Below are 25195 nucleotides of genomic sequence, written 5' to 3'. Positions count from 1 at the left end.
TACCTCACTGTTCGAGATCTGATCACTTCGCTGTCTCGAGAAAGAATTCCAAATGCCTCATCTAGGTATTGGTTTTTCCCAATAAGAGGATTAGTTTAATTATATAGACATTGAGATTACTTGAAATTTCCTGGATCAGGTATCGGTCAGTCAGTAGAGACGGATTATTGTTTTATCGAGGAAGTTTGCTCGGAGAAATTTGTATTAATTACTCTGCTCGAAACAATTAATCATAGATACCAAACAATATATAAAGAATTAATAAACATCTATCCATAGATAAGCGGTCCCATCTTTTATCACCCTTTTCCGTGCTCCTCGAATTCGCAGAGATACCGCTTTAAACATCGCAATTAGAATACTTAAGCGGACCCGTCCCAGCCTTGAGGTTACGGCTTTTCTCACTTCTCAGTGAGTGCAACAGCTTTCTTAAAAAATTCTCCGTCTAGCGATCCATCTGCTGACCAGACAAAAGGGATGAATGATCCACGAAGATCTTTTGCTGTTCGGTCGTATTTGGAGTCAGCAGTGATACTGCAGTTGTTGAAAAATTCTGGCCTTTCCTCATGTCCCATGTCCTCTAACACATGAACACTTTCTTTGCAATTGAGAGCTTGAAGCAGATCAAATCCGGCCCTGCACATCCGTCGCAATTTTGAGGGAGACCAAGGGCGAGGACGTCTCGTAGTTGGTCCGTAGTATCAGCTGATATTTGGTTTCTATTACCGGCTGCTATCTACAATTTACTTTAATCCAAGAAAACAAATCACCTATTAAAAAATATAAAAAAAAATTTTGATGCATCTATGAAAAACTTTAATTGATGGCTGTTATATATTTTTGGAATGTAACGTTACAACTAAAGAAACATCATTTTTGCGGTTAAAACATATTTTTATTTTGACGTTTTATCAAAAAATACTATAATTATTTCGGTTCCAACTAATATACGAGGATGTATTGATATATGGTTAGCCTAGACCAGTTCCATGCATAAACAAAATATTGCGTTATCATAGCAACGAACAATAACTTATTAGAAGTGCCAGTGTAAAGTTTGACGTCAAAAAAGTAAACCAGAGTTACGCAATAAATTATAAGAAAAAATATGTCCACCGAAATTGTGAAAATCGAAAAATTGGATCATCAAATACCTGCAGTTAAAAGGTGTAAGAAGTAAGCAGATTTACTAAGGTATACTTAATACCCTTGAAAAATTGGTTTGCAAGCTTCAAATTAAATTTCAAGGTAAATTTTCCATTGAACATGATGACCGATCGGGAAGGCCAGTTTCTGTGTCAGTTCCCGAAAATATCGATGCAGTTCATGACATAATTTTATAAGACTGTCGAATTGAGCTAAAACGGATATCTGAAGCACTGAATATTTCATACGAACGTGTTCTTCATATAGTTCACGTCAATTTGGACATGAGAAAAATTGCTGCAATATGGATCCCCAAATGTTTGAATTTTGACCAAAAGCGGACAAGAGTAGAAGCATCGCGTTTGATCTGTGCTCGATTTGAAAACGATGTACTTAGACTTCTTAAACAGAATTGTTACTATGGATAAGATTTGGGTTCATTTCTACGAGCGAGAAACAAAGCAACAATCAATGGAATGGCGACACTCTGGTTCTCCGAAACCAAAGAAGTTTCGTGTCCAAAAATCTGCTGGAAAAGTTTCAGTTTTTTGAGATTCCCATGGATTAATCATGATTCATTTTTTGGATAAGGGTAGAACAATAACTGGAGATTACTACTCGACATTACTGACCACTCTACGGGAAAAAATTGGAGAAGAAAGATGCGGAAAACTATCCAAAGGTGTTTTGTTTTTGCAGGACAACGCACCTGCACACAAATCTCATGTTACCATGCAAAAAATTCGTGATTTAGGGTTTGAATTACTAGAACACCAGATTTGGCTCCGTCCTATTATCATCTCTTTCTTCAACTGAACAAAAGGTTGAAAGGTCGTAAATTTTCTTCCAACGAGGAGGTAATAAAAACTGTGGAGGTCTGGTTTGCAGAGCAAGAAGAAACATTTTTTTAAATGTCTAGAGAGGTTGCAGGTTCGCTGTAATAAATGTATACAATTAAGAGGAGAATATGTTGAGTGATAAAATATTTTGACATTGAAATTTTGTTTACTTCTATAGTAGGCTAGGAATTTTTCGATATATCCTCGTATATCTAAAAGAATTTCGAAAGTAAACTCCAGAAGTGACCATGAAATCCGAATTGCTGGAAGTTAAAAAAAAAGGAAAAGAATAAAGCTCTGTAGACATATATTCCGGTCGTAAAGTATGTGAATTTATTAGTAGAGGAAAATATATATTTTTAATTTAAATCGCAGTTTTGACATTAACGCACGTGTTGTTTTGCCGAACGTTTAAATAAATCTATTCTACACGAACATCAAAAGAAGTTGAAGAAAATATGAAAATAAACGTTTACCTACAGATTAAATTTCAGGTAGACGCCATATGTAATAACAATTCATGATTTTTTTTTTAAATTATTGATACATGGTTCATGATCTCTTAGCCTAACATAGAAAGAAACATCATAAATTAAAAAAAGTGATCATTTTTCAATATATTCGTACGTCGCTTGTTATCGTCGCTGTTAAATAAAAAAATGATCGGATTGGGGCCAGATCAGAAGCAGTGGCTTGGAGGGTGGCGCTTCCAAACTAAAGTGCAGCTCAAAGAAACCGTCACAACTCACTTACAATCATTGGCGGGTCTATTTTATGAAGACGATATTGTAAAGCTTGTTCATAGATATGACAAATGCCTTAATCGTCAAGGTGATTAAGTAGAGAAATTGTATTGTATTGTACCTTATTTTTGGTAATGAAATCTTTTTTGTATGTGTAGTATAATCCTAAGCAACTATTCATCTCTAATTTTGACTGTCATAATCACCAAACGTTCTCGTCTACATTGAACAGTAAACTGAAGTATGCATAATTCTTCTTTTTCGTTTTCCTTCAAAGTTGATGAGTTTCTGGCTGCTCTACTGGTTGTTCTGGCTGGTCGCCTTATATTCGCTCACTTCTATTTTATTATCAACATTTTAGAACACTGTCTCAATTAAGAATTAGAAAACAATTAAATGATATTAAACGTGCTTAAAGGCACTGACAGTAATTGATGAATTTATCTGATTGAAACTAGAGAGCAAGTTGTCTGGATCTGGATTTCGAGTGTATTATGTGTATTATGTCATGAATCATTTCAATAAGGAGTTTAGGTGGAATTGCTAGTTGATTTCCTCTTACGATTTAAGTTACTCAAAATGACGAAGTTAGCTACCGATTAGATTGATCCAACCGGACATGTTGAGTGACTTGAAAAATGTTTTTATTACGCAGAATCTAATCTATGGTTATGTCTATTCGTCTCCGAAGTAGGATCATCTGCAAGTGATAATTTATTTATAAAAACGCATTTTCAAAAATCGATTTTGATACTAAAGATTTCCCTTTCATCTACCCAATTATCTATTAACAACGATAAATATATTCTTCCAAAAATAGATCAATAAAAATTTTATTTAATTCCTGTCAGGTTGAAATGAGCCAGATCTCGTTGGCATGTGTTTTATTTCTTGACCTATATCGTGTGAAAAACTATAGATATGGACGTGGTAAATTGTAAATTTATCATATTAACTGATTATATAACTATATATTATTAATTTATGTACGAGATTTATCGTAAAAACAATGAGTTACTAACAATTTGACATGCTAACTTTTACCGAGTTAAATACAAATGAAAAATCAATTATTCAACTTGGTGTATTTGAAGTAATCATTCAACAACTCGTGAAATATGGTTACAATAAATCATATATTTTATATTTAGTTCAACCACGAATTCTCTGAAAAGCCCAATTATTGAATGATTCAATTTGGAATTGGATATTGATTGAATTTGGCACTAATTCAGCCATTGTTCTATATGGAGTACAAATAATGGGTTCCAGATTATGGAGACCTAGTTTTTAAGCAAAGAAACATACCTATATCCAGTGGTGGTCTAATGGGGTGGCGAACAGGGCAGTCACACTTGGCCTCGCTCTTACAGGGGCCTCGCGCAATAACCCAAGCAAATTTTAAAAAATATAAATTTTTTTTAAAATTTGTTTTATATATATTGACAGACAGTTCAAAGTAGTCAGAAGTCAGAACGTAAAAAAAGGTATTTTGATTATGAAGGGGGAAATGTAGCTCACGAATTGAAAGCGGAAGAAATTTTCAAAATAAACTATTTTTATGTCATTGTCGACAATGTGCGCGCAAGCTGTTATCCTAGGTTTGAGGCTCTTAAACATCATGAGAGCATATTTGGTTTCATGTATAATATAAAAAAATTAAAGGAAATTAATGATAGTGAATTTTTAAAGCAATGCAGTGACTTGCAAATATCTATGATAGTGGGAGAATCATGTGGTATTGATGGACATGAATTGTACGAAGAACTGAATATGTTCATCCTTGTGTATGAAGGAAACAATGACATTATCTCGGTGCTTAAATACATAAGAGAAAAAAATTAACTGAAGTTTACCCCACTACGAAATAGTCCTGAGAATTATTGCTACTGCTCAGTTGCGACTGCTGAAAGGAGTTTTTCGAGGCTTAAAATTATTAAAACAAATTTGAGGAATTCAATGACACAAGATCGGCTATCAGCGCTTGCTATTCTTTCAATCGAAAATGACGTAGCTTATTCGTTAGATTATTGTGCTTTAATTAAAGATTTTAGTCTTAGGAAAAGCCGCAAACATCAATTTTAAAATTTCATCATCTCTGTATTCTGGTAATATCAATAGTCTATGTATAGAGTTTTGTGATGATCGTTGTGGAGTGGTTTATCCATACTTCTTCGTCTAACTTTTCTGTTTTTTTTTTCTTTTGTTGTGCTTTTAAGTTATATTATCGATCCATCTTTTCCGGGGTCAACCGACACTTCTCTTTCCTGGCCGGCGATTTGTCTCTTGCGATCTTTACTACCCCATCATCCGTCATTCTACTTATATGGTTGTACCATTCTTAGTTTCTGTTCTAAAACCACTCGTTAATCTTTTCCACATTACATCTTGTTCTAATGTAGCCGGTACTTACTCGATCTCTCAATGTGTTCCCCGTGGTTCTCCTCAGTATTTTCATCTAAACTGTTTCCAGCATTCTTTGTGTTTTGAACGTGTCCGGTTGTGTTTCTGCTGTGTATGTCATTATTGTAAATTCTAGTCTTAGTTTCCGTTCGAATATATTTGTTTCTCCATATTGTATTATTGAGGCATCCTGCTGCTCTATTCTCTTTCTGATTTTGCATCTCTATAGCTTGATAGTGTGACGCCGAAGTAGTTAGTTTTTATAATCTGTTCAATGCTGGTACCGTCAATTTCTATCTTACATCTAATCGGTTCTTTGCTAATGACCAGTGTTTTTGTTTTTTGTGATGAAATTACCATGTTAAGCTTCTTTGCTACTATGTTAAACTTGTGGACCAATCTTTGTAGACCGTCTTCATTTTCTGCTATGAAGATAGCATCATGTCTTACATCTTACAACCTTTCCTCCTTTTCACTTCCTTTATTATTTCACCCATCATGAGATTTAAACATAGGGGGCTTAACGAATCTCCCTGTCTTATACCCGTGCGTTTATTTCCTCTAAGTTGTACGTCTATTCTAGCCTGTATTATGTCTGTCCTTATATATGTCTTCGATTGTTTTGATGATGTCTAAAGGTATTTGTCTATTATATAAATCACACTTCCACCGCGAAAATTAATTAATTGGAGTAGGAGGGATCATATTACCTTCTAAAATATAAAAATTTGTATTAAACATCAATATCGAGTGTAATAATAACCAGTGTGTACAATGCGGGAATATATGTTATAGATTTAATTTCAATTGGCAAATGATTATGCATTTTTTCTCAACGCACAGTATTGAGTCTTTAACTCATTTCGAACGTGGAATATGTAGATAAGGATCGTGCTTTGCGTGACTAAGTGGCAATGACCTTTCTACAATTCTTATGTAATAGGGATACGGATTCAAATATGAATAAGGGAGAATGAATTAATATTTTGAATTTTCTAAACAAGTCCAGGAAGTTTGGAGTGTTTAGTATGAGTGTGTGTGAAACTAATCTTTCTTGAACTTTGATTTTCTCTGAAATTGAATCCCACAACACGCAGCCCAGAAGAAAATAGCATATCGGAGATGATAGTTGTTATAGAATATAATAAATTTAGTTCCTTGGAAACTTATCTTGATTTTCATCGCTCTGGCGTTGAAAACTTGCACACTAAGTGGCAAAATGTTGATAACGAAGATGGTCATATTATTAATTGATAATAAAATTGTATTCAGTTGATGCTAATTTAAAAAACGACATCATTTTTCGATTCGCTTTTATTAATATATTCAAATAGATTCGATAATTTAATATTGAAACATAAAAAAAACCATTAGAATTTAATTTTCCATTCCCACTTGCTACATTCACACTGCAATTCAGTGATCATGTGGTTTGGCGATTCAAAACGATGCGAATACAAAATATTCGGTCTGTTGCTTCTCCGTTGACATTGTCATTAATTTTTTTCGTTCCGATGTTATCTGACGCAATTAAAATTCTCCCTAATGAGAGAAGCAACTAACGAAACTTGAATGACAATTATATGTTATTTAAAAAATTATAAAAAGTGCTGCTTTGACGCTGTGGGTGAAATAATGAAACACGTTATTCATCAGTTTCTTTAAGTTATTTATCTTTTTATAAAATAATAAACAATATAGTTTTTTAATAATGGTGATTGACATCGTATTACATCATCCCATCAGTATACCAGTGCTCACACAGCAACCTGAAGGTTTGGTCTGCGAACACTGCTTGAAATAATTTATACAATCACTGAATACATCTTTTACACCACCATTACACCAACTATAATCACAATTACACTGTCTGACGCGCGTTTCGATAACCAAGTTATTGTCTTCAAAGAAGAAACTGAAGGTAAACGTTTCAACTTCTCTGAAGACGATAACTTGGTTATTGAACCAATTATTTAATTATGGACGAATATTGAAGTCAAGTGTGTCTAGTCTCAGAGCCCGGCCCGAGGCCCTTGGCACCGCTAAGGGCCTCGGACCGGAGTATGGAAAATCCACCTGTCATTAGAAAATCTTTGGATCCCAATATCTCCGTAATTACTGTATATTATGCGTTCATATTTTACAGGTAATCAATATCGAAAATAAGCTTCCGATTTACCGTAAAAAAATAATTCTAGTTCCAACAAACGCTGGAAAATAATCAAAGATAAATTAAAGCTTTTATCAGACACCAGATGGGAAAGCAGAATCCAGGCAATTAAGGCTGTATTATTGCAATTTGATGATGTTGCTGAATGCATAGAAAACTTAAAATGCCAAACGCAACACACTCAATGATTGAGATTCCGTTTTAAACGAAATGTTTAGTTTGGAATTTATCATATGAGTCATTAACGCGTGTCAATACCATAAGCAAATTATGGTAATCTGTGCAAGTCCATTTAAGCATTACTCTTGAACATTTGTTTACATTTTGACTGGATTCAAAAAATGTCTTACGCTCGTCATTTTGAAGAGAAAAGCAGTTATGATTTGCCAAAAGATTTTAAAAATAAAAGAGTAGCCAAAAAGAAAAGGATGTTTGATTATGAAGACATGGAATCGAGATTTATGTCTTTAAATCAACATTTTTAAAATTTTGATTTCCTCTATAACTTAAACAAGCTAAAAAAAATTACAAAAGAGGAAATACTGAAAAATTGTCAGGATTTACACACAATCCTCCAAGTAGGTGAGAGCAGTGACTTCCAACCTCATGAGTTGTATGAGGAGTTACAAAATATGATCCCAAATTTACCCAAGTCCATTAAAGACGTGAAACATCTGCTCCAATATATCATACAGAACGATTTGAAAGAAATTTACCCAAATATTAACATTGTCATTAGAATTTTGATAGCAATATCTGTAAGTAATGCTTCCGCTGAAACGAACTTTTCAAAATTGAAAATTGTTTAAGAAAAACTATGAGTCAAGAAAGACTTTCAGCTTTGGCAGTTTTATGTATTGAAGTAAATGTAGCATCTAAGATAAATTACGCACCAATCTCCTGTTTTAGAACGGCAACTTTATTTGATGCTGAAGTATAAAAAATTTATTGTGCTATAATAGTGAAAGGTGGTTTGTTTGGCGATTGTTATCCGGCACAGTATTTTTCTAAAGACACACATTCAAATATGGCAAAAAGAAAAACTTATTCGGAGTTTTTGCCTTTGAGAAGTGACACTTTTTGAAAAACTTCCAATATGATTTTGTTAATACAGTCAGTTTTGAAAATAAACCCTTTCTCGTTTTTCCGAAATGTCCATGTCATCATCAAGGATGTTTTCTTCCAAAAGCTGCTTCTTTGAGTTACGGGAAACGTGGTGCAAAATGTTTCAAAGCAAGTAAAAGAGTGATTTTCCCTAGTTCCATTAAGATGATCCCATCGATTAATTAATAAACTCCTCTTTCATTTTCCTTATTAAAGTTGATGATTTAGGTTGCTTGGTATATTGAAAAATAAACAAAATTATTATCGACCCTAGTTTTTATGGTTTTTTTTGTTTTCGCATAATATAAATTTCATTAAATCTGTCGTTAAACAGAATTCAATTAGTTGGCCAACTTAGACACTATAAACAATGATTTGAGTTCAATTAATTACATGTAAACACATAAAGTGGCACTGTTTATCATTACGAAATTAATTGTATTACTTCGGACAAAATATCAATAACCCAACTACAGGATGTCCCACGAGGTTTTGTTCAGTATATATCTCGTAAACAGATTGAACTACGATATTGAATTTGGAAGTTGATGAGACACCTTGTATATTGTTCCATTGCTGTAAACTTGTAATTCAACGATACCTCTTTCTGGGGTATATACCAATTTTACATTCTAAAGGCTTTCCATATTCAATTTGACCCGATAATTCCAGTAAAAATATATGAGAAGATAACAATGAAAGTGACGTTGAAGTTGCATCTCTTTCTAGTGATTTTGTTCAAGGAAATATTCATTATTTTATTATGAGATTTACAGTTATCAAGACCTCGAGCAGAACTTCTTGGATCTAGAATGGATCGTCCAATAGATGTAGGATTTTTGGACTGTTGGACCGTAGTTCTCTTGACGTTTCGCCAACACGAGTCTGAAGATACCAATCTCTCGTATAGATTAGAAACGAGTTTTATTGGTTTTCAAAATATTTTGCATGCGTTTAGTTCAGGTATTGAAGTCGTAATCTTCTTAAAAAAGACCAAAGATAATTGCAAATCGTTTTGATTTTGGAAAAATGTGGTTTCGTAAATAGATATTTAAACCTCGTTATCTACAGCCACATCCTCAATAAAAATTCTTTCTCTATTATATCTTCCAATGGTAAGTGGAAAATTAATAAAACGAAATGGCAATTTTATGTTGATACAAAGGAAAACTAGGAAGAAATACATTAAAATGGAAACCTATTCTTATTCTATATCACTAAGGTATCTAAAAATGGTAATCGTCGCATTATTTTCATTTCTACATAACATACACTGGAACTTTTGGTTTATCTGTTTCTCTAAGTGACTCATGAGTAGTTCAGCCAGCTGTTTGATTAGGAAATAGATTCGATCCATACATGTTTTATATAAAATTATTAGATTCATTGAGTTTTGATTGGACCATCATTGATCACCATACGTTGTTCTACCTCTTGCTTCAATGTGCTTCTTCGGAAACCAAGTTTTGTAGGATTTGGCCTTTTTTAAGATCCACACAATTAACTGCTGATTTATTTTGGTATTATATGCATAGATTATATACCTCTCTAAAGGTAATACACAGAATTTCATGTACACTTAGTTAAAATTTCAATAAACAAGTCGAGGCGAGCTTTCTCTTAAGCAGTTGTTAGGTTATCTTGGATACCCCTAAAAAACATTTTCTTTTAGTGAAATGGTCATTCTCAATTTTGTAATTTCGTTAGGTAAATATCGTGGAAAATGTCAAGCAAATTTGATTATGATTATAACACTTTTTGATTATTATACGTGAAAACATAAGAAATACGTGCAAGGTAGAAAATGTAATTGACTGAGTACTAAAACGGAAACAAGAATGGAATAATCACATTAGTAGAATTAAAAGCGAAATACTAGTGCGTATAGCAAGGTAGAAGAAGTATTGGTCGACCGCGAAAGAGATGGTGTGACAATCTGGATCCAGGAGGCTGAAACTGAAGAAGAAACAGGTTTTAAACCTACCATACAAGAAAGAAGAAGAAGACTATTAAACCATTTCTTTTTTCAGCCATTTTTAATTTTACTTCTTTGACGGTTTTCAATATAATACCTTCTTATTTTGGTGGTTTTGATTATAGTACCGCCTTTCCCGTTAAATTGACTCTAATATGACTTTTTTTGGCGTTTTAAGCGTCTTTTTTGACACACTTTTGAATCCACCACCTTACTTTTTACAGTGTATCACTATACAATGTATTAAGTTCATTTGTGTGCTCTTGTACATCTACGTTAAAAATTATGAAAAACAATTCTACCAAAGTGCTCACGGCTCAATTCCTAGTTTGTACTTGTCACTACAAATAATAATCATCATCATTATCAAGCCTTTCAATCCCATGTGGATTATAGCTATCGCTTTTGACGCTTTAAATCCTTTTTTTTAGGTGGACTACTCTTCGTTTTGTAATTTTTATTTTCTTTACAGTTTATCGTTTGTTTTGGCTGCTTTTGTTATTATTTTCCATTCTTTTCGATTCTGGCGTTTTGCTCTCCAGTTTTCTATATTGAGTGCTCCTCTATTTCGTTTCTCCTAGTTTTTCTCGGCTTGTCCCTTCTCCTTGGACACAATGGGATCCAATGCGTTATTCTTTTGAACATCTCAATTGGTTTTCTTCTCATTATGTGCACTACAAATAATACTAATTGTAAAATGTCGTGGTTGAGGATATAATTCACTATTGTTAAGTTTACACCGGAACTGTCAGTGTCAGTAAAGAATAATCAGTATTGCTGTGGCTAAAAATTTTCATAGCAACCCTCGTATAATTATCTATTTAGTGCGTATAGAAAAAAGTATGTTTATTTATTTAAAAACGATTTCTTTTTGAGATATGCAAGTCTTAACGTAATTTTTTTTACAATAAAATATTAATTTCGAAACGTTTTTTTTTTCGGGCAATGAAAATCGACGTCCATTCAACGGATTCTAACGATATTTCATCATTATATTTATCTTGAGTATTTGGTGGATTTTATTTTGTTTGTTTCAGATATACCAGATATCCCCGAAAGCATCGGCCAACTTCGAGCTCTTAGAGTCGCAGATTTCAGTTCAAACCCCATACCCCGTCTTCCGCCAGCGTTCAGTCAACTCAAGTCGCTCACCGTATTGGGTCTTAACGACATGTCGCTTACTTCTCTTCCGCAAGATTTCGGTCAACTTACATCACTTACGTCATTGGAACTTCGGGAAAATCTACTTAAAGAATTACCCGCGTCGTTGTCTAAGTTGACGAATCTGGAAAGACTCGATTTAGGAGATAACGAGATAGAGGAATTGGTATGTTAATGAATATTCAACTCTATTAAAATTACCCAGGTGTGCATTTCGAGATGCTAATTTATATTAAGTAACAAAATATTGTTGATATGAGTCATAAAAAATATGATATTATGATTAATATTTTAGTAGAAAATTATCTGATCGGGAAAATTGATTCGTTCAATTAATATCTGTTTGTTTTTCATCGTATATTGCCGTATTTTGTTAAGAAAGAGGGAGTTCTAAAGGCACTTAATATCATTATGGACGCAATTGCTTCCACAATCATTAGTTGTAATGACTTTAAACAAATTTGTAGTGAAAATTGCTCTTTAAAAATCACCAAAAAAAAAAAAAAATTATAACGCCAGAAACTAAATTTTCACTATTTTTGTTTATAACTTTTCTATTTATATCTCCTGTAGGGTTGCTAGTTTACGATAAGAAAACCCTTCGGCACCGGTTTTTCCAATGTGGCGGCCGAAGAGCAAAAGTGGCGATTCCACAATTTTGAACTTCTACACTACACTACACTACACAACACTACACTACTCACCCTTCTACACACGAAAAAATAAAATTACGTTGACTAAAATTGTTAACCGCTGGAAAAATGTCATTTCAATTCAATGTTTTCTCAGTGTATCCATGCTTCTTTTATTGTAATCTGTTGAGAATGACTTATCTGTTTCGATTAAATCGTTAATTTTTTGTCTTTTTGCGCTCTTCGGTTTTTACATTTTCATCGGACAATTTTCACTTTTTCCATACCAAGATTCAAACAATCATTTTTAATTATCAAGGCAGAACTGGATTCCTACCATCAATATGTGGGTATCAAACTTAACACAATAAATACTGTCCAACTTTCAAATTTTGTCTTCTTCAATCGTATGATTATCGGAAATTCTTTTCTCAAGCAGAACGCATGCACTTTTCTTCCTGTCAAATGATTTTCTCTCTTTACCTCTCTTAACATCTCTCTTCTTTAATAAATCTCCAAATTTTCCATAATTACACTAAAATTCTCAAGGATTGCTTCAAACGTGCATGTGAAGTGGTTTTATTCATAGCGGTAAATTACTTCATTTTCAATTTCAACAGCAATATCGCAAATGTTGACATGAATTATACACTTATAAGATAAATTTGCTGACAGATTTTTTGCAATTCATAATCAACAAAACCATTCTAGCATTCATAGGAATTCCTTTCAACACAAATAGTAACAAAATCGATATTGAGCCAAAAAACTTGATGCAAGTACTAATGGCAACAAAAAGTTAAAAGTTTTGTGGCTCTTTGAAAACTTTTAATTTTTGGCTGACCCCTGAACTATTTCAATTTCTTTAATTTCTTAGACCTTTTGATATGTTTGTGTTTCTAAACGTTTCAAAATTATTGAAAAATAATAATAATAATAATTTTGAAACAGAATAGACTTTAACATCAATATTATTTTCGGCAGTCGTCTAGTACTTTTTTCGATGACATCGCTGTTTGGACCGTTTCAAACTCTTGTCGTAAGTCAAGCTGATACTTCCAAGATTGATTCCTGCTTCCAAAAATTTTGTGGTTGTAAATGATGATGCAGACTGTCCAACTCGTCTTTCATTTACTCATCTCGATACTATATTTTTTCTATTTCCAAAAAAATTTTCACGACAACTCACTCATACGATTGTTAAACATAAAAAAAGCGTCCGAAATGATCTAAATGTTATTGATAATTATTAACATCTTCAGGTTGAGTTGGGAAAGTTTTTAGACAACCCTCTTGCATACCTGCGTAATTTGATTTTTATTTTGTTTTTTTTTTGTAAATTTTCCGAAACAAGGATTTTCTATTTCAGCCATCACATATAGGAAAACTTCCTGCCCTCCAAGAACTTTGGTTGGATCACAACCAACTACAAAGTCTCCCTCCAGAAATAGGACAACTAAGTAATTTAACGTGTCTCGATCTTTCGGAAAATCGGTTAGAATATCTTCCCGAAGATATCGCAGGTTTGGAAAGCCTAACCGACTTACATTTATCTCAAAATGTATTAGAAACCCTACCCGATGGTATAGGAAAATTAGAAAAACTTACCATCCTAAAGGTAGACCAAAATAGATTGACTAGTCTCAATTCTAACGTCGGTTTTTGTCACAACTTGCAAGAATTGATATTGACTGAGAATTTCTTGAGCGAATTACCGATCGAAGTCGGAAAATTGATCAAACTAACAAATTTAAACGTAGATAGGAATAGCCTAACGGCAATACCAGAAGACATAGGCAATCTTTGCGAATTAGGCGTGTTAAGTTTAAGAGATAATAGACTTACGATGTTGCCAGATTCATTAGGAAACTGTAGAAGACTTCACGTGCTAGACGTGTCGGGTAACAGGCTGCCTTATTTACCCTATACGCTTCTACAGTTGAGCCTTAAAGCTGTTTGGTTGAGCGATAATCAAGCGCAGCCTTTATTAACCTTCCAAACCGATACCGATCCAGACACTGGAAAAACGGTTTTAACGTGCTTCTTGCTACCTCAACAAGAATATCAACCGACGATAGGTGAGTTTATTGTAATTTTTGTCTTTCAAAAATATGCGATTTTCTTTTTTTTATATGTGTTTTAAATCGTGTACGATTTTCGAAACGATATTTTACAACTTTAAAGACGAATATCTCAGAAAATGATGAAAAATTTACGGTCTAGATACGTCGCAAAGACGGAAAAGGAATCAATTATTCTAATTCAATGATTGAATGATGAAAGAGATTCATTATCTTTTTGTTTCATTTAAACCAGAAATACATACATTTAGGGGTTGGGGTTAGAACGTCCTACGACGTTGTCCGATGCTCATTTGCCATTATTTTCCATTGTTGTATTCTTCCTCTCTTAGCTCTTGTTCGTTTATTGATCGCTTTATTCCTCCTCTCATACAGGTTTTCCTTGGTCTTCCTCTTTTTTGGTTTTCTGGTGGTATCCATCTTATTACTTTATTTGCTAGTCTTGCGTATACAACAAGAAGACTTAAGGAAAAGACAAAAGGAAAAATAATCATAGATGATGAAAGCAATTCGAACAACTTGGTGTGTGTATATCAAAGAACTGTATAATGAATCTAGATCAGAAGAATGAAAATGGCATTTGATGAAGGCGAATGCTACAAATTTGACAAAAAACAAAAAAGCTGTTGGACCTGACAACATTCCAACAGAGATGCTAAAGCTTATAAAGAAAACACAGGAATATAGGAAGATATACTTGCTGTCTTTATAGATTACGAAAAGGCATTCGATCGAGTACAACACGACAAGACATTAAAGGAGTTGATAGTTTCGATGTAAGAATCATCGAAAAATTGTATTGGCGCCAAAGAGCGGGGGTTCGAATCAACGGAAAAGAATGCAAAATCTTAAGAGGGGTCAGACAAGGTTACATACTCTCACCACTTATGTTTAATTTTTATTCAGATAAGACCTTTAAGCAAGCTAAACGCATTACTGAACGACTGGATCCCGATAAGGAAATAAAATGTAGAATTGAGGTAGCTCGTACGACATTGAGAATGAGATCAATATTCTCTAATCCGGAAACGGAAACACATGGTAAGTTCTCTTATATGGTGTCGAAGCATGGACTACCATTAATCGATTAAGAGGCTTTTGAAATGTGGTTATATAAACGCATGCTCAAGATATCGTGGACAGCTATGCAAACAAACGATGCAGTCCTTAACACAGCAAATGCGGTTCGTGAGTTGGTAGTTAACATCAAATGCAGGAAAATAGCTTATTTGGGACACAAAATACGTGGGTAGCCGGTTTAATATCCCCCGGTTAATTATGATGGGTAAAGTTGAAGCCTCTTGGTTGAAGGATATCAGAGGATGGACTGGAATAAGAGAAGCAGGACTAGCTCAAGATAGATAGAGTTTTGCCATGCTGATCGTCAACGTCAAGGAGACTTGATACGGCGCGCTAAGAAGAAGAAGGTAGACTTGCGTCTGTCATTCTGTGAACATACCAGTACCATACCAATTGTTTCCTTTCTATACATGACTGTCTCTCTTTTATTAGTTACTATTTTCAATCTTGATGTCTTAGATGCCGTTCTCAGTACATCCATTTCTGTAGCTTCTATTTTCATTTGTTTTTTTAGTCACCACGTCTTTGATCCATATTCTAACGTGCTTTTGATCATGGTGTCATATAGTTTCATTTTTCTTTTTTTGCCTATCTCTATACTGTATTTCCTGTTTTTTCTTTTTTATTTTCGAGTCATTCTCCTTCCAATTTCTACGAGTTTTATCCCCATTTATACAATGTAACCGCTTTTTCGACCGTCTCTTAACTAAATGATTGCTCCATAGGTAAATTGATGACCTTATAATCGTGGTGTACATCCCCAACTTTTTCCTGCACATATCGAAGACCTTTATAGCCTTTTTCGAGATACCTTTGACGTGTGTGTGATTATTACACAAAATTCTGCTATCCAGCGGTTTTCCTGGATACTGCTTGGGTTTATTCATTCATTCAAATTTTGAATTTGGGTGTTCAACATTTTTCTGAGATACTCGACATTTATTTATTGTATTGTTTTGAAATTCAAATTGAATCATTTTACAAAGTCATTTAAAGTACTTTGTCAATTTTTTCACGGCGGTGCTAAATACCATTTTGTTATACAGTATTGGAAAAACGAAGTTTTAATTTATCACCACACCTTTCAATAGAATCTTACGGTTAATTATAGTAAACTCAATATTTCCACTAATCTTCCATTCCTTACTTTTGACTAACCTAATAGATCATTTCCAAAATACAGGATTCGTTTTAAAAGTAGTAGGACATTTATTTCTAATATTTATTCGTGAGAATAGTAAGAACGATTATAATTATTCAAAGTAGCACGAGTTTTTCAGCTTTTGTACGCTGCCAGGAACGCCTGGACCGAAATGTTCAATTACTGGGTCACGCCGTCTCTTTGAGCGTTGATTTTATTCTCGGGCACATTTTCCTCAAGGTTAAGTTATCGATCTGAAAAACTTGGGTTTGAGAATTGCTCAACTTTTGAGCAATCGTTTTGGTACTCATCGTACGATAACTGTTGAATGAATTTTCCTCGCGACATATTTTCGTTGGTCTTTCCCTACTTTCTCGGAACAGCTTGTGCCACTCAAAACCACCCGACCTAGCTATGGCACTTCAATTATGTCGTGAGTGATCGCACGACGCTGTTTCAGTAAACGTTCTTTGAAATTACGAAGACCTGCTATGCCACTGCTTTGAATAATCATCATTGGATTAGTGGATATCTAAGTAAATCAATACTTCGGCATTTTTCCTGTTTTCAATAAAAGCGAAGTTGGAAATTATTTGGAAAATTCATTTGGTGCGATCAGCTGATCTTCAAAATTACCAGGCTTATTCCCAGACGATTATTCCTTCTTTGGAGTCATTAAAACAAAATTTTTAATGATACGAATACATATAATCGTTTTGCTGAAACCGAATGTCCTCAAAGTTAAGAGGAAGTGATATAACTATGGGAAGGAAGAGGAATTTTGAATATTTATTTAGTATTTCCATTAATCCTTTGACGTAGGCCCCTAAAATTCCTATACAAACATCAATTGTTTAGATATATCAAGTCCGTACAGTGTTTACTTTCCTGGTAGAGGGATTTTGTTTACAATGTTTACATAAGTGAACATACAAAATTTGTCTTCATTTGTCCTTCAAAGCAACGGTAACCATTTCATTTCAAAATATGCCCAGCAGTCTTTGACGCACATCTCCCGTTACTTGTTCTAATGCTTATCGATTTCGATTCTAATAAATCCTTATTAAAAGGAACAGTTAATTGTCCCGATGCTCTAGTAAAATTAATTCTGTAGATTCGAAGTGAGTTGATTAAAGTGTTCGCATTCAAATACCTGTAATTTTTTTCCAATACCGTTTATATGTAAATGATTCAAATTTTATTCTGTTTGGTACACATTTTAGAACATTTTTTAACAACCCGTTGACATTTTCCTGCAAACCGCTTTTATATGTTGTGTGGTTCTATTATTTTTTTGTTATGTGTTGTATTCTTGTTGTTAAAATTTGTTTTTCTACAAAGCCGCAGAAACAACTGTAACAGAATTTTATCCAGCATCGTTCAAAATTGTAAATTACTGTACGTGGATTATTCGTAGTTTCAGTTTTTTCTGTTGCATCGTAATTGTCGTACACGGTGTGATCAAATTTGACTCAGAGTGGTGCGTTTAAACTGCGCGCGTAAATCAAATCGGTTAAATTCTTTTTCCTAAATTGATACAAACTCTTTTAACGTTAGTTATAGAGCAACAAGTTTGCTAGGAATTTCGTTTCAAATGGAATTCCGACGACGAGATCGATAAATATGTTGCAAAACTATTTGGAGGAGTTAACTCTAAATATTTGGGTGGCTCAAAGGATTCAGTGAAAGTCGTCGCAAACTTTTCACTTGCAAATAGTCTATACATCTCTATCAACGACCATAGCATAAAAAGTTGAAAGAAATGATGCTCGAAAACCGTCATATCGGCATCAGGAAGTTAGTAGAGGCTCTCAACATCTTATGGATCGACTCAACATGTTTAGGTATGAAGCGAGTCGATGCTACACTCGTACCAAAAGAACTGAACCTTGTAAAAACTGTTTACAACACCTTCACCCTATAGTTTGCGTGATAATTATGGGGTGGATAAAAACTTTTGACCGGTGGTGTACCTTCTAGAACTATATTTTCAAGTTAGTTGACTCAAATATATGAAATGTTCAACAAACAGCAAAATGTTTCATAACATTAAACCAACGTCGAGTAGATGCCGCCAAAAAGTTTCTTAACAATGTAGCTGAGGACCTTATGTACATGGCGCTTCCAAATAAGCTGAAATCTAAAAAGCCATGTCAAAATCGTTCCAAATGGTCAAACGGTCATTGGGAGTAGTGTTTTGAGACGTCATCGAAAAGCTTGAACGACCAGGTTCGCAGTCATAACAGAACCACCGTAGTCGCCGGATTTGACTTCCTGTGTTTTCTCCACTTTCCAAAACTCCGCTTCGGGGAAGCGTATGAAAAATTGGATCGAGATTGTTTTGGTTCGAAAACAGCCCATTTTGGAGTCATGAATAAATATTTGAATCAGAATACGTAGAAATGTTATTTTTTAAATCAGTCCTCGTCAAATTTCATCACATACCTTTGTAACACTAAATTTGCTGTTTGGATATTTTGGTTTTGTTGATTAAATTGTGTTAGGGAAATGACTACATGCGTTCCTTCAATTGGAACATAGAATAATAACAAAATAAAAATATTATAGTACTTGTTCAAATGGTTAATAACTTTAAGCGGTAAATACCATAGAAATAATATTGAAAATAGAAAGAGCGAGCTTGTTCACGTCGGCTCGAACTTCTGATAAAGAGAGTAAAAACATCGATATACCACTATCTATCTCCCTCTCTACTCTATTCCGATTGGATCGCCATGACGTCGAAGTTTCGAGCGGTTAGAGAGGAAAAGGAATCGGAAGCGAAGAGGGAGAGATATAGATTAGGAAACCGATGCTCTTTCTTTCTTTTCCAACGGTACAATTCCACGTACATGTCTCTGTCTTTCTCTATCTTTGATATTGACTCTGATGGTAAATAGACACGTATTTCATTTTGTACGTTCACTTTTTCTAACACAAAGCTTAACTCGGCACTTTGGCAAATTTATCAAACTTTCTTCTTTTTTTTGTTTTTGTTTTGTTGTCTTGTCTATTTATGTGTAAAGCACCATGTTTTTTTTTCTTTCTCTGTCTTCTGTGTGCACCCGCATAGCTTCTGATGGTCGCTTTTACCACCACCATCATCACGATCTAACACCAGGCCTTTCTAATGGTAGTACATTATCCCGTACAGATGGCGCTGTTACCGAAGACGAAGACGACGACGATTGGCGGGAGCACGAAGCCAGTAGAACGCATTCCGTTAAATTTACCGATCCGCAAGAAAAAGACAACAGAGAGGTGAGCACAACACTTCATACTACGTTGCGGTATATGGTGGGGGTTTTAACTAGTTGTAAAGACAGTGCGGTGAGATGGTGTTGCACGGCTAGGACGGGAAATTTGAGTCGGAGCAACAGTTATTACATGTTAAATACTTTAAGAGAGTTGGATCAGTTGTATAATAACAGAACCGAATATTCGAATGACTGATTAACTTAAAAAAATGAATTTTGCTTAATTTTTCCATTGGGTTTAAATTATACGTAAAGAGTATGGCTGTGAATGGTAAACAAGTAACGAATTTTATATTTGCAAGAGAATTAAATGATAGGATATTTATTGGTTGTCTACGTGAAAGAGTCGATGCTCGTTTCTACTGCTCCACCGACTTGTAAACGATTGACGTACAATAGAACAACTAGAGCCTCCAGTACGCAGAGAAAGTTCTCGATCAGTCGTTTAACCATTTTCTAAGTTTACTAAGCTAAGATCTTACGTTTTGGACATCTAAAGATGAGTTTCCGTCTTTTAACTTCATCATCTCCAAGTCCTTTTCCATTCTACTGTTCCACTGACCTGAAAGCGATTATTGTGACAAGATAGAGCCTCCAGTGTGCAGAGAAAGTTCTCGATCAGTCGTTTAACCATTTTCTAAGTTTACTAAGCTAAGATCTTACATTTTGGACATCTAAAGATGAGGTTCCGTCTTTTCACTTCATCATCTCCAAGTCCTTTTTCATTCTACTGCTCCACTGACCTGAAAACGATTATTGTGACAAGATAGAGCCTCCAGTGTGCAGAGAAAGTATTCGGACAGACCAAGATGGATTTTACCCGAACATTAACTTGCTACATATTAAAATATTTACAATGTTGTCAATATGTGGATGACGAAAGTAATATTGGGTACTTTTTATTATGATAGGAATTTCAAATGATTTACACAAAAAATTAAATGACTGGAATGAGTTTATTTTATTATTTAAGCGTTTTCCTCAGAATATTATCGCCATTGATTGATACGCAGGTTCAACGGAACCAGTCAGAAGAGGTTTAACTATTCTTCTTCTTTATCATGTACGATCCGTATTTTGGAGGTTTGCTATCATCATAACTATTTTGACTTTGAAAGCTTCGATTCTAAATAAGTCAGATAGTGTTTACTAAGCCAAGATCCTCTTCCCTTTCCAATAAATCTACAATTCTTCTTTGAATTATGAGCTGCAGGATCTGAGTCTCATGATGAGTTTCGGTCTTTTCACTTCATGATCTCTATGTCCTTGTCCATTGTACTGTTTCATCGACCTGAAAATGATTGAGCGAGAATTGGAAATTGGAATTGGAAATTTTTTGCTCACTTTTCCTTTATACGTGAAACTTTCGATTCATTTATATTCTAACTGTCTATATCTTCATGAGTTAAATGACATTAAATATGAAACATGTTCAATATTAAATTTATTTACTTATATTTGAATGATATTGCTCTAATTTTCCTCGCTTGAGACTTGTTAGTATCACAGATCCTCTTAAGTAAAATCTCAGGAGATAAGAAGTGCATCAGATGGAATTTCCACTGGATGGATATTCTTCATTTCTTACTCAGTATATTGTAATTTGACAATAAAGAACAAGGAATAAAAGTGTCTAAGAAGCGACGATAAAACTGACGAACTAAAAAACTGACTAAAATCTAAATTATTTATATACAAGATTTAGAAAAATGGTTTAGGTGTGCGTGAAGTGTTTTTTGAACCTAATGGTAACTAAGTGAAATTTTTGTTCGAAGTATCATTTTTTTTCAGTTGTGTTGATTTTTATCGAATAGATTTTGTATAAAGATGTAAAGTGCAAATACTTTGCGCGGAAACGATTTTATACCCAATCAAGAAATATTCTGTGATATTGAAGGTTAGAAAGCTTATAAAATGGCTATAACAAACGGTAGTTTGGAACCATTGCCCATGAAATATTGAAAATCTGATAAAAAAATTAATTATCTCATATAGAAGTAAAGTATAAGGTATTTTGTTTACGTTCGTACCATTTTTTTTGAAATTTTTGATGTTTCAATGACTAAACAATTTATTCGCGATATATTTTTTTACATTGTTGCCTGGACTATGTCTCTGTTAGGCAATCTAAGAGAACAGCTGATCTATATTAAAATCGCGGCCGTTGGGTAAACTATCGCTTTTCAGGTAGTGAGAGTTGTTCTGTATTGTTTTTTTTTTGTTTTATAGTCCTAAGAGGACTCCATAGATATCCTGTAAATCTGTTTCAGTAAAACTACTTAATCTAATCCTGAAGTCTTTCTACTTTTCCAGATGTAAGGCATGTTGCAGGTTACGTGGACTCCCTTTTTCACAGAAGCTTTCATTCTTTCCTATACTGTGTCTCATTCAATTTCCTCTACCATCTTAATTTTTTCTCTAGAGCTCCTCTTCGGCATTCCTTTCATTTCGTGCTTCATATTCCTTCTGTTCTAATCGTTCTTCTCCTATTCGTATAAAATGAGTGTCCATATTTCTCATCCGTATGTCAATATGGGTTCGGTTACTTTTACATATATTTGTTTTTGTATTTCCTTTTCGCCTTGAATAATCTTTCAGCTGCTCCAATTCTCTCGTTTATCTCTTGTTCCTCTCTGGTGTTAGTTCCACACCAAGGAATTTTTGCAGTTTTTTTAGTCAGTTTGCAAGTAACTTTTCAAGACATTCATTTCCATTGCTGTAAAATGATAACCCAGTAGCAGTTGAAAGGACAAACTTAAAGGTTTCGGAGGCGTGAATCCAATTTAATTAGATAGAAAAAGATTTAGTTTGAATCCTGCTTCTTTTGCACAAAAACTAAAAAAGCCACGTTTTCGAGATGAAAACTTCTTAAGAACTGTTTAAGAAGTTATTTTCCAATAGAACTGGTAATAATAATCTCTTAGAAACTTCTAGAATCACACAGAAACTTTCCGCAAAAGTATTCGTTTACCCCACGGCTTTTTTTTTTAATTGAGCATGAGCTGATTTTGACAATTAGAGTTCTTAATATTTTTTTAACGTTCAACATAATGCCTTATACAGATTTTTATTATCAAAGATAAAAATATAACAGATCTACGAATATATCTGTCACAGTTGATTCCAAAAAAGATATTTTTATGGGTAGTTTTTAATTTTACAGATTTTTATTTACATAATTATTAAATCACCCATATTTCGGATGGATATAAGTAAACGAATTTAACTGGTTCATTTATACGTTTAATAAAATTATTGCAATGAAAATTCAAAAAACATTAAATACTTCAAAATAAATATTTTCATATAATGTATAAGGTGCAAACGTTACCTTAATTAATAAAGACTGCGTTTTATAGTATTTTTTAAAATAAAATAATATCTTGAACATAGAGTAATGTTTATAGCAGAAATTTCACCATCAACCTTAAGAAACTATACAAAATTAACGTCCTCAAATTTGTGCCTTGTATAGGTTATAAAACTAAACCGTTCATAGTTCAAATTTAAATGGGTTTCATTTCATTTAAATAATTATAAATGTGAAGTTGATTCAATCCTTTAGTACTCTTTGGAACCAAATCGCCAGTTCCTCCAAAGCGTTGCCTTAAAATTACCGCGTGTTCAACATCACGATACCGTCCACGAGTATCATCGCACCAAGGAATCTTCCATAAAGAATATAATGATATACTTAACCAAATCTGTCAGATCATCTACACGACGTCATGCAAACCTCACTTTGTAACGTAAATAAATTGTAAGTTGGAAAAAAATTATGAGAAACGAATCCAAAATAGTAGAACCAAAAATAAACTCAAAACATCGTTAAATTATTAACTGATCTTAATACGACCATTGTTCTTGTTAATGCCACGCAGATTTCATATATTTATAGACCCATGAATGTAGTTCCATCATAGGGTACTCGCGTCATCGTCTAAATGTCTGATTTTTCATCACTTGGCTCAGTTATTCAAATGTAATTTCTGACGAAAGCCTGGATTAGCTCCTACATTATTTAAACAGCGTGCAAAACAAACAATTTAAAGAGAAAAAATGACCGGGGGCTTGGAATTAGAGTGATTAAATTCTAAATATTGGAAAATGAAAGTACAATATACCATCATAGTTCATAGTAGGATAATAGATGGGCTAAAGAATGTTAAACACTTCTAATAGACTCATTGTGACCCACTTGAATTTACCAATTTGTCGTTTGAAAAACCAATCAGGCGCTTTGACTTGAACCTTTTGATTCCTAACCACCTGAGGGGGAACAATTGCGATGACTGGGTTCCGCTGCCAGAGGGAAACTAAATTATAGCCCCTGTCGGTGCGTCAATGAAATCCAGCGATTGTTTTTCCGTGAAGCCGGTAGCGACGAGCTACAGATTTGATTTCAGGTAATTAGCACCGGGTGATGTTTCACGACTCGTTGTTCGATGAGTGTAGATCCAAGGATTTTTAGCTTCTTAACAGTCTTTCCTAATGCTCCGGGTTGGAAGATATGGGTAGAGGATAATTGGAGGTTGAAACAACTGTTAAACCCTGAGCCCTTTCGACAGCTTTGGCCTTTCTTCTCCTTTTATTTTTCTCCGAACTACTGATGTTGTAGTGTTTGAGCCGGGCCTTGTCAAAAGCACCATTTAAAGTTTCGAAATCGGTAAAAACCGATGCTTTCAGGGTAGTGGGTTTGTTTGTTCAGAGCCCTCGAAGGTTCTTGCAGGACCCTTGGATTTTCGCTACGTTTCTCGTAGTTGTTGTGCGCGATACTTGATTAGGGCTCAGGTATTATTGGTTTCAGGTGGATTCAATGCCATTCTTGTCAATAATTGTCAACAGCTTTCTTTTGCGACCAATGCGTTTTAGTACTTCGTCGTTGGTGATTCTGACAGTCCAGGGTATCGTCAGGATGCGTCTATAGAGCCACATCTTTTGATCATTTGAGTTTTCACAGTTCAGAGTTTTCATTTTGCTGTACAGTAGCAGTACTGACCAAACATAACATTTCATGAATCCTATTCGGACGTGGAGGCTTAGATTTCTGTTTTCAAACATTGAGGAGTACCTGACAAATGCCTTTCGAGCCATTTTAATTCTGATGTTGATTTCTTTGTCTAGATCTATTTGAGCGTTTATGACTGAACCATGTTTACCACCTCATGTCACTCCTCCAGCACTTTCTGAAGTACACACTGAGAATGTAGATTGAATTGTTATGGAGAAAGAACGCAGCCTTTGCCAACTCTCTTTTAAATTTCGATTTCGTCTGTCTCCATGTCCTCAACACGCACCACTGCCGTTTGATTGTAATAGATCGTATATCGCTTGGATCTAAGTCAATAGTTGTTAAATTCTGTATAAGTTTATCGTGTTGGACTTTATCAAATGCCTTCTGGAAATCAATGAAACAGACATACACATTTTTGTTGCATTCTCTGCACTTCTGTAGTGGTACTG

General features: G+C 34.2%; 1 protein-coding gene across 18 annotated transcripts in view; it reads left to right on the top strand.

The window, feature by feature from the left end:
- Positions 1-25195, top strand: part of LOC130444483 (protein lap4-like) — a 169688-nt gene that overhangs the window by 23959 nt on the left and 120534 nt on the right. For 15 of the 18 annotated variants that reach the window (XR_008909959.1, XM_056779616.1, XM_056779613.1 and 12 more), the window contains exons 3-5: positions 11418-11707; positions 13543-14251; positions 19549-19736. Coding sequence is in view for 17 of the 18 variants with exons in the window: in XM_056779616.1 (XP_056635594.1) it covers positions 11418-11707; positions 13543-14251; positions 19549-19736 (1187 nt within the window). In the remaining variant the exon portion in view is untranslated. The remainder of the gene's footprint in view (positions 1-11417; positions 11708-13542; positions 14252-19548; positions 19737-25195) is intronic. The other 3 variants (XM_056779615.1, XM_056779621.1, XM_056779622.1) reach the window with 1 other exon arrangement.

Source organism: Diorhabda sublineata, chromosome 5 (genome assembly GCF_026230105.1).
Source record: "Diorhabda sublineata isolate icDioSubl1.1 chromosome 5, icDioSubl1.1, whole genome shotgun sequence".
In the NCBI taxonomy this organism is placed as follows: Eukaryota; Metazoa; Arthropoda; class Insecta; order Coleoptera; family Chrysomelidae; genus Diorhabda; species Diorhabda sublineata.
Note: the sequence above shows the minus strand (reverse complement) of the source record. Positions and strands in the feature narration are given on the sequence as shown.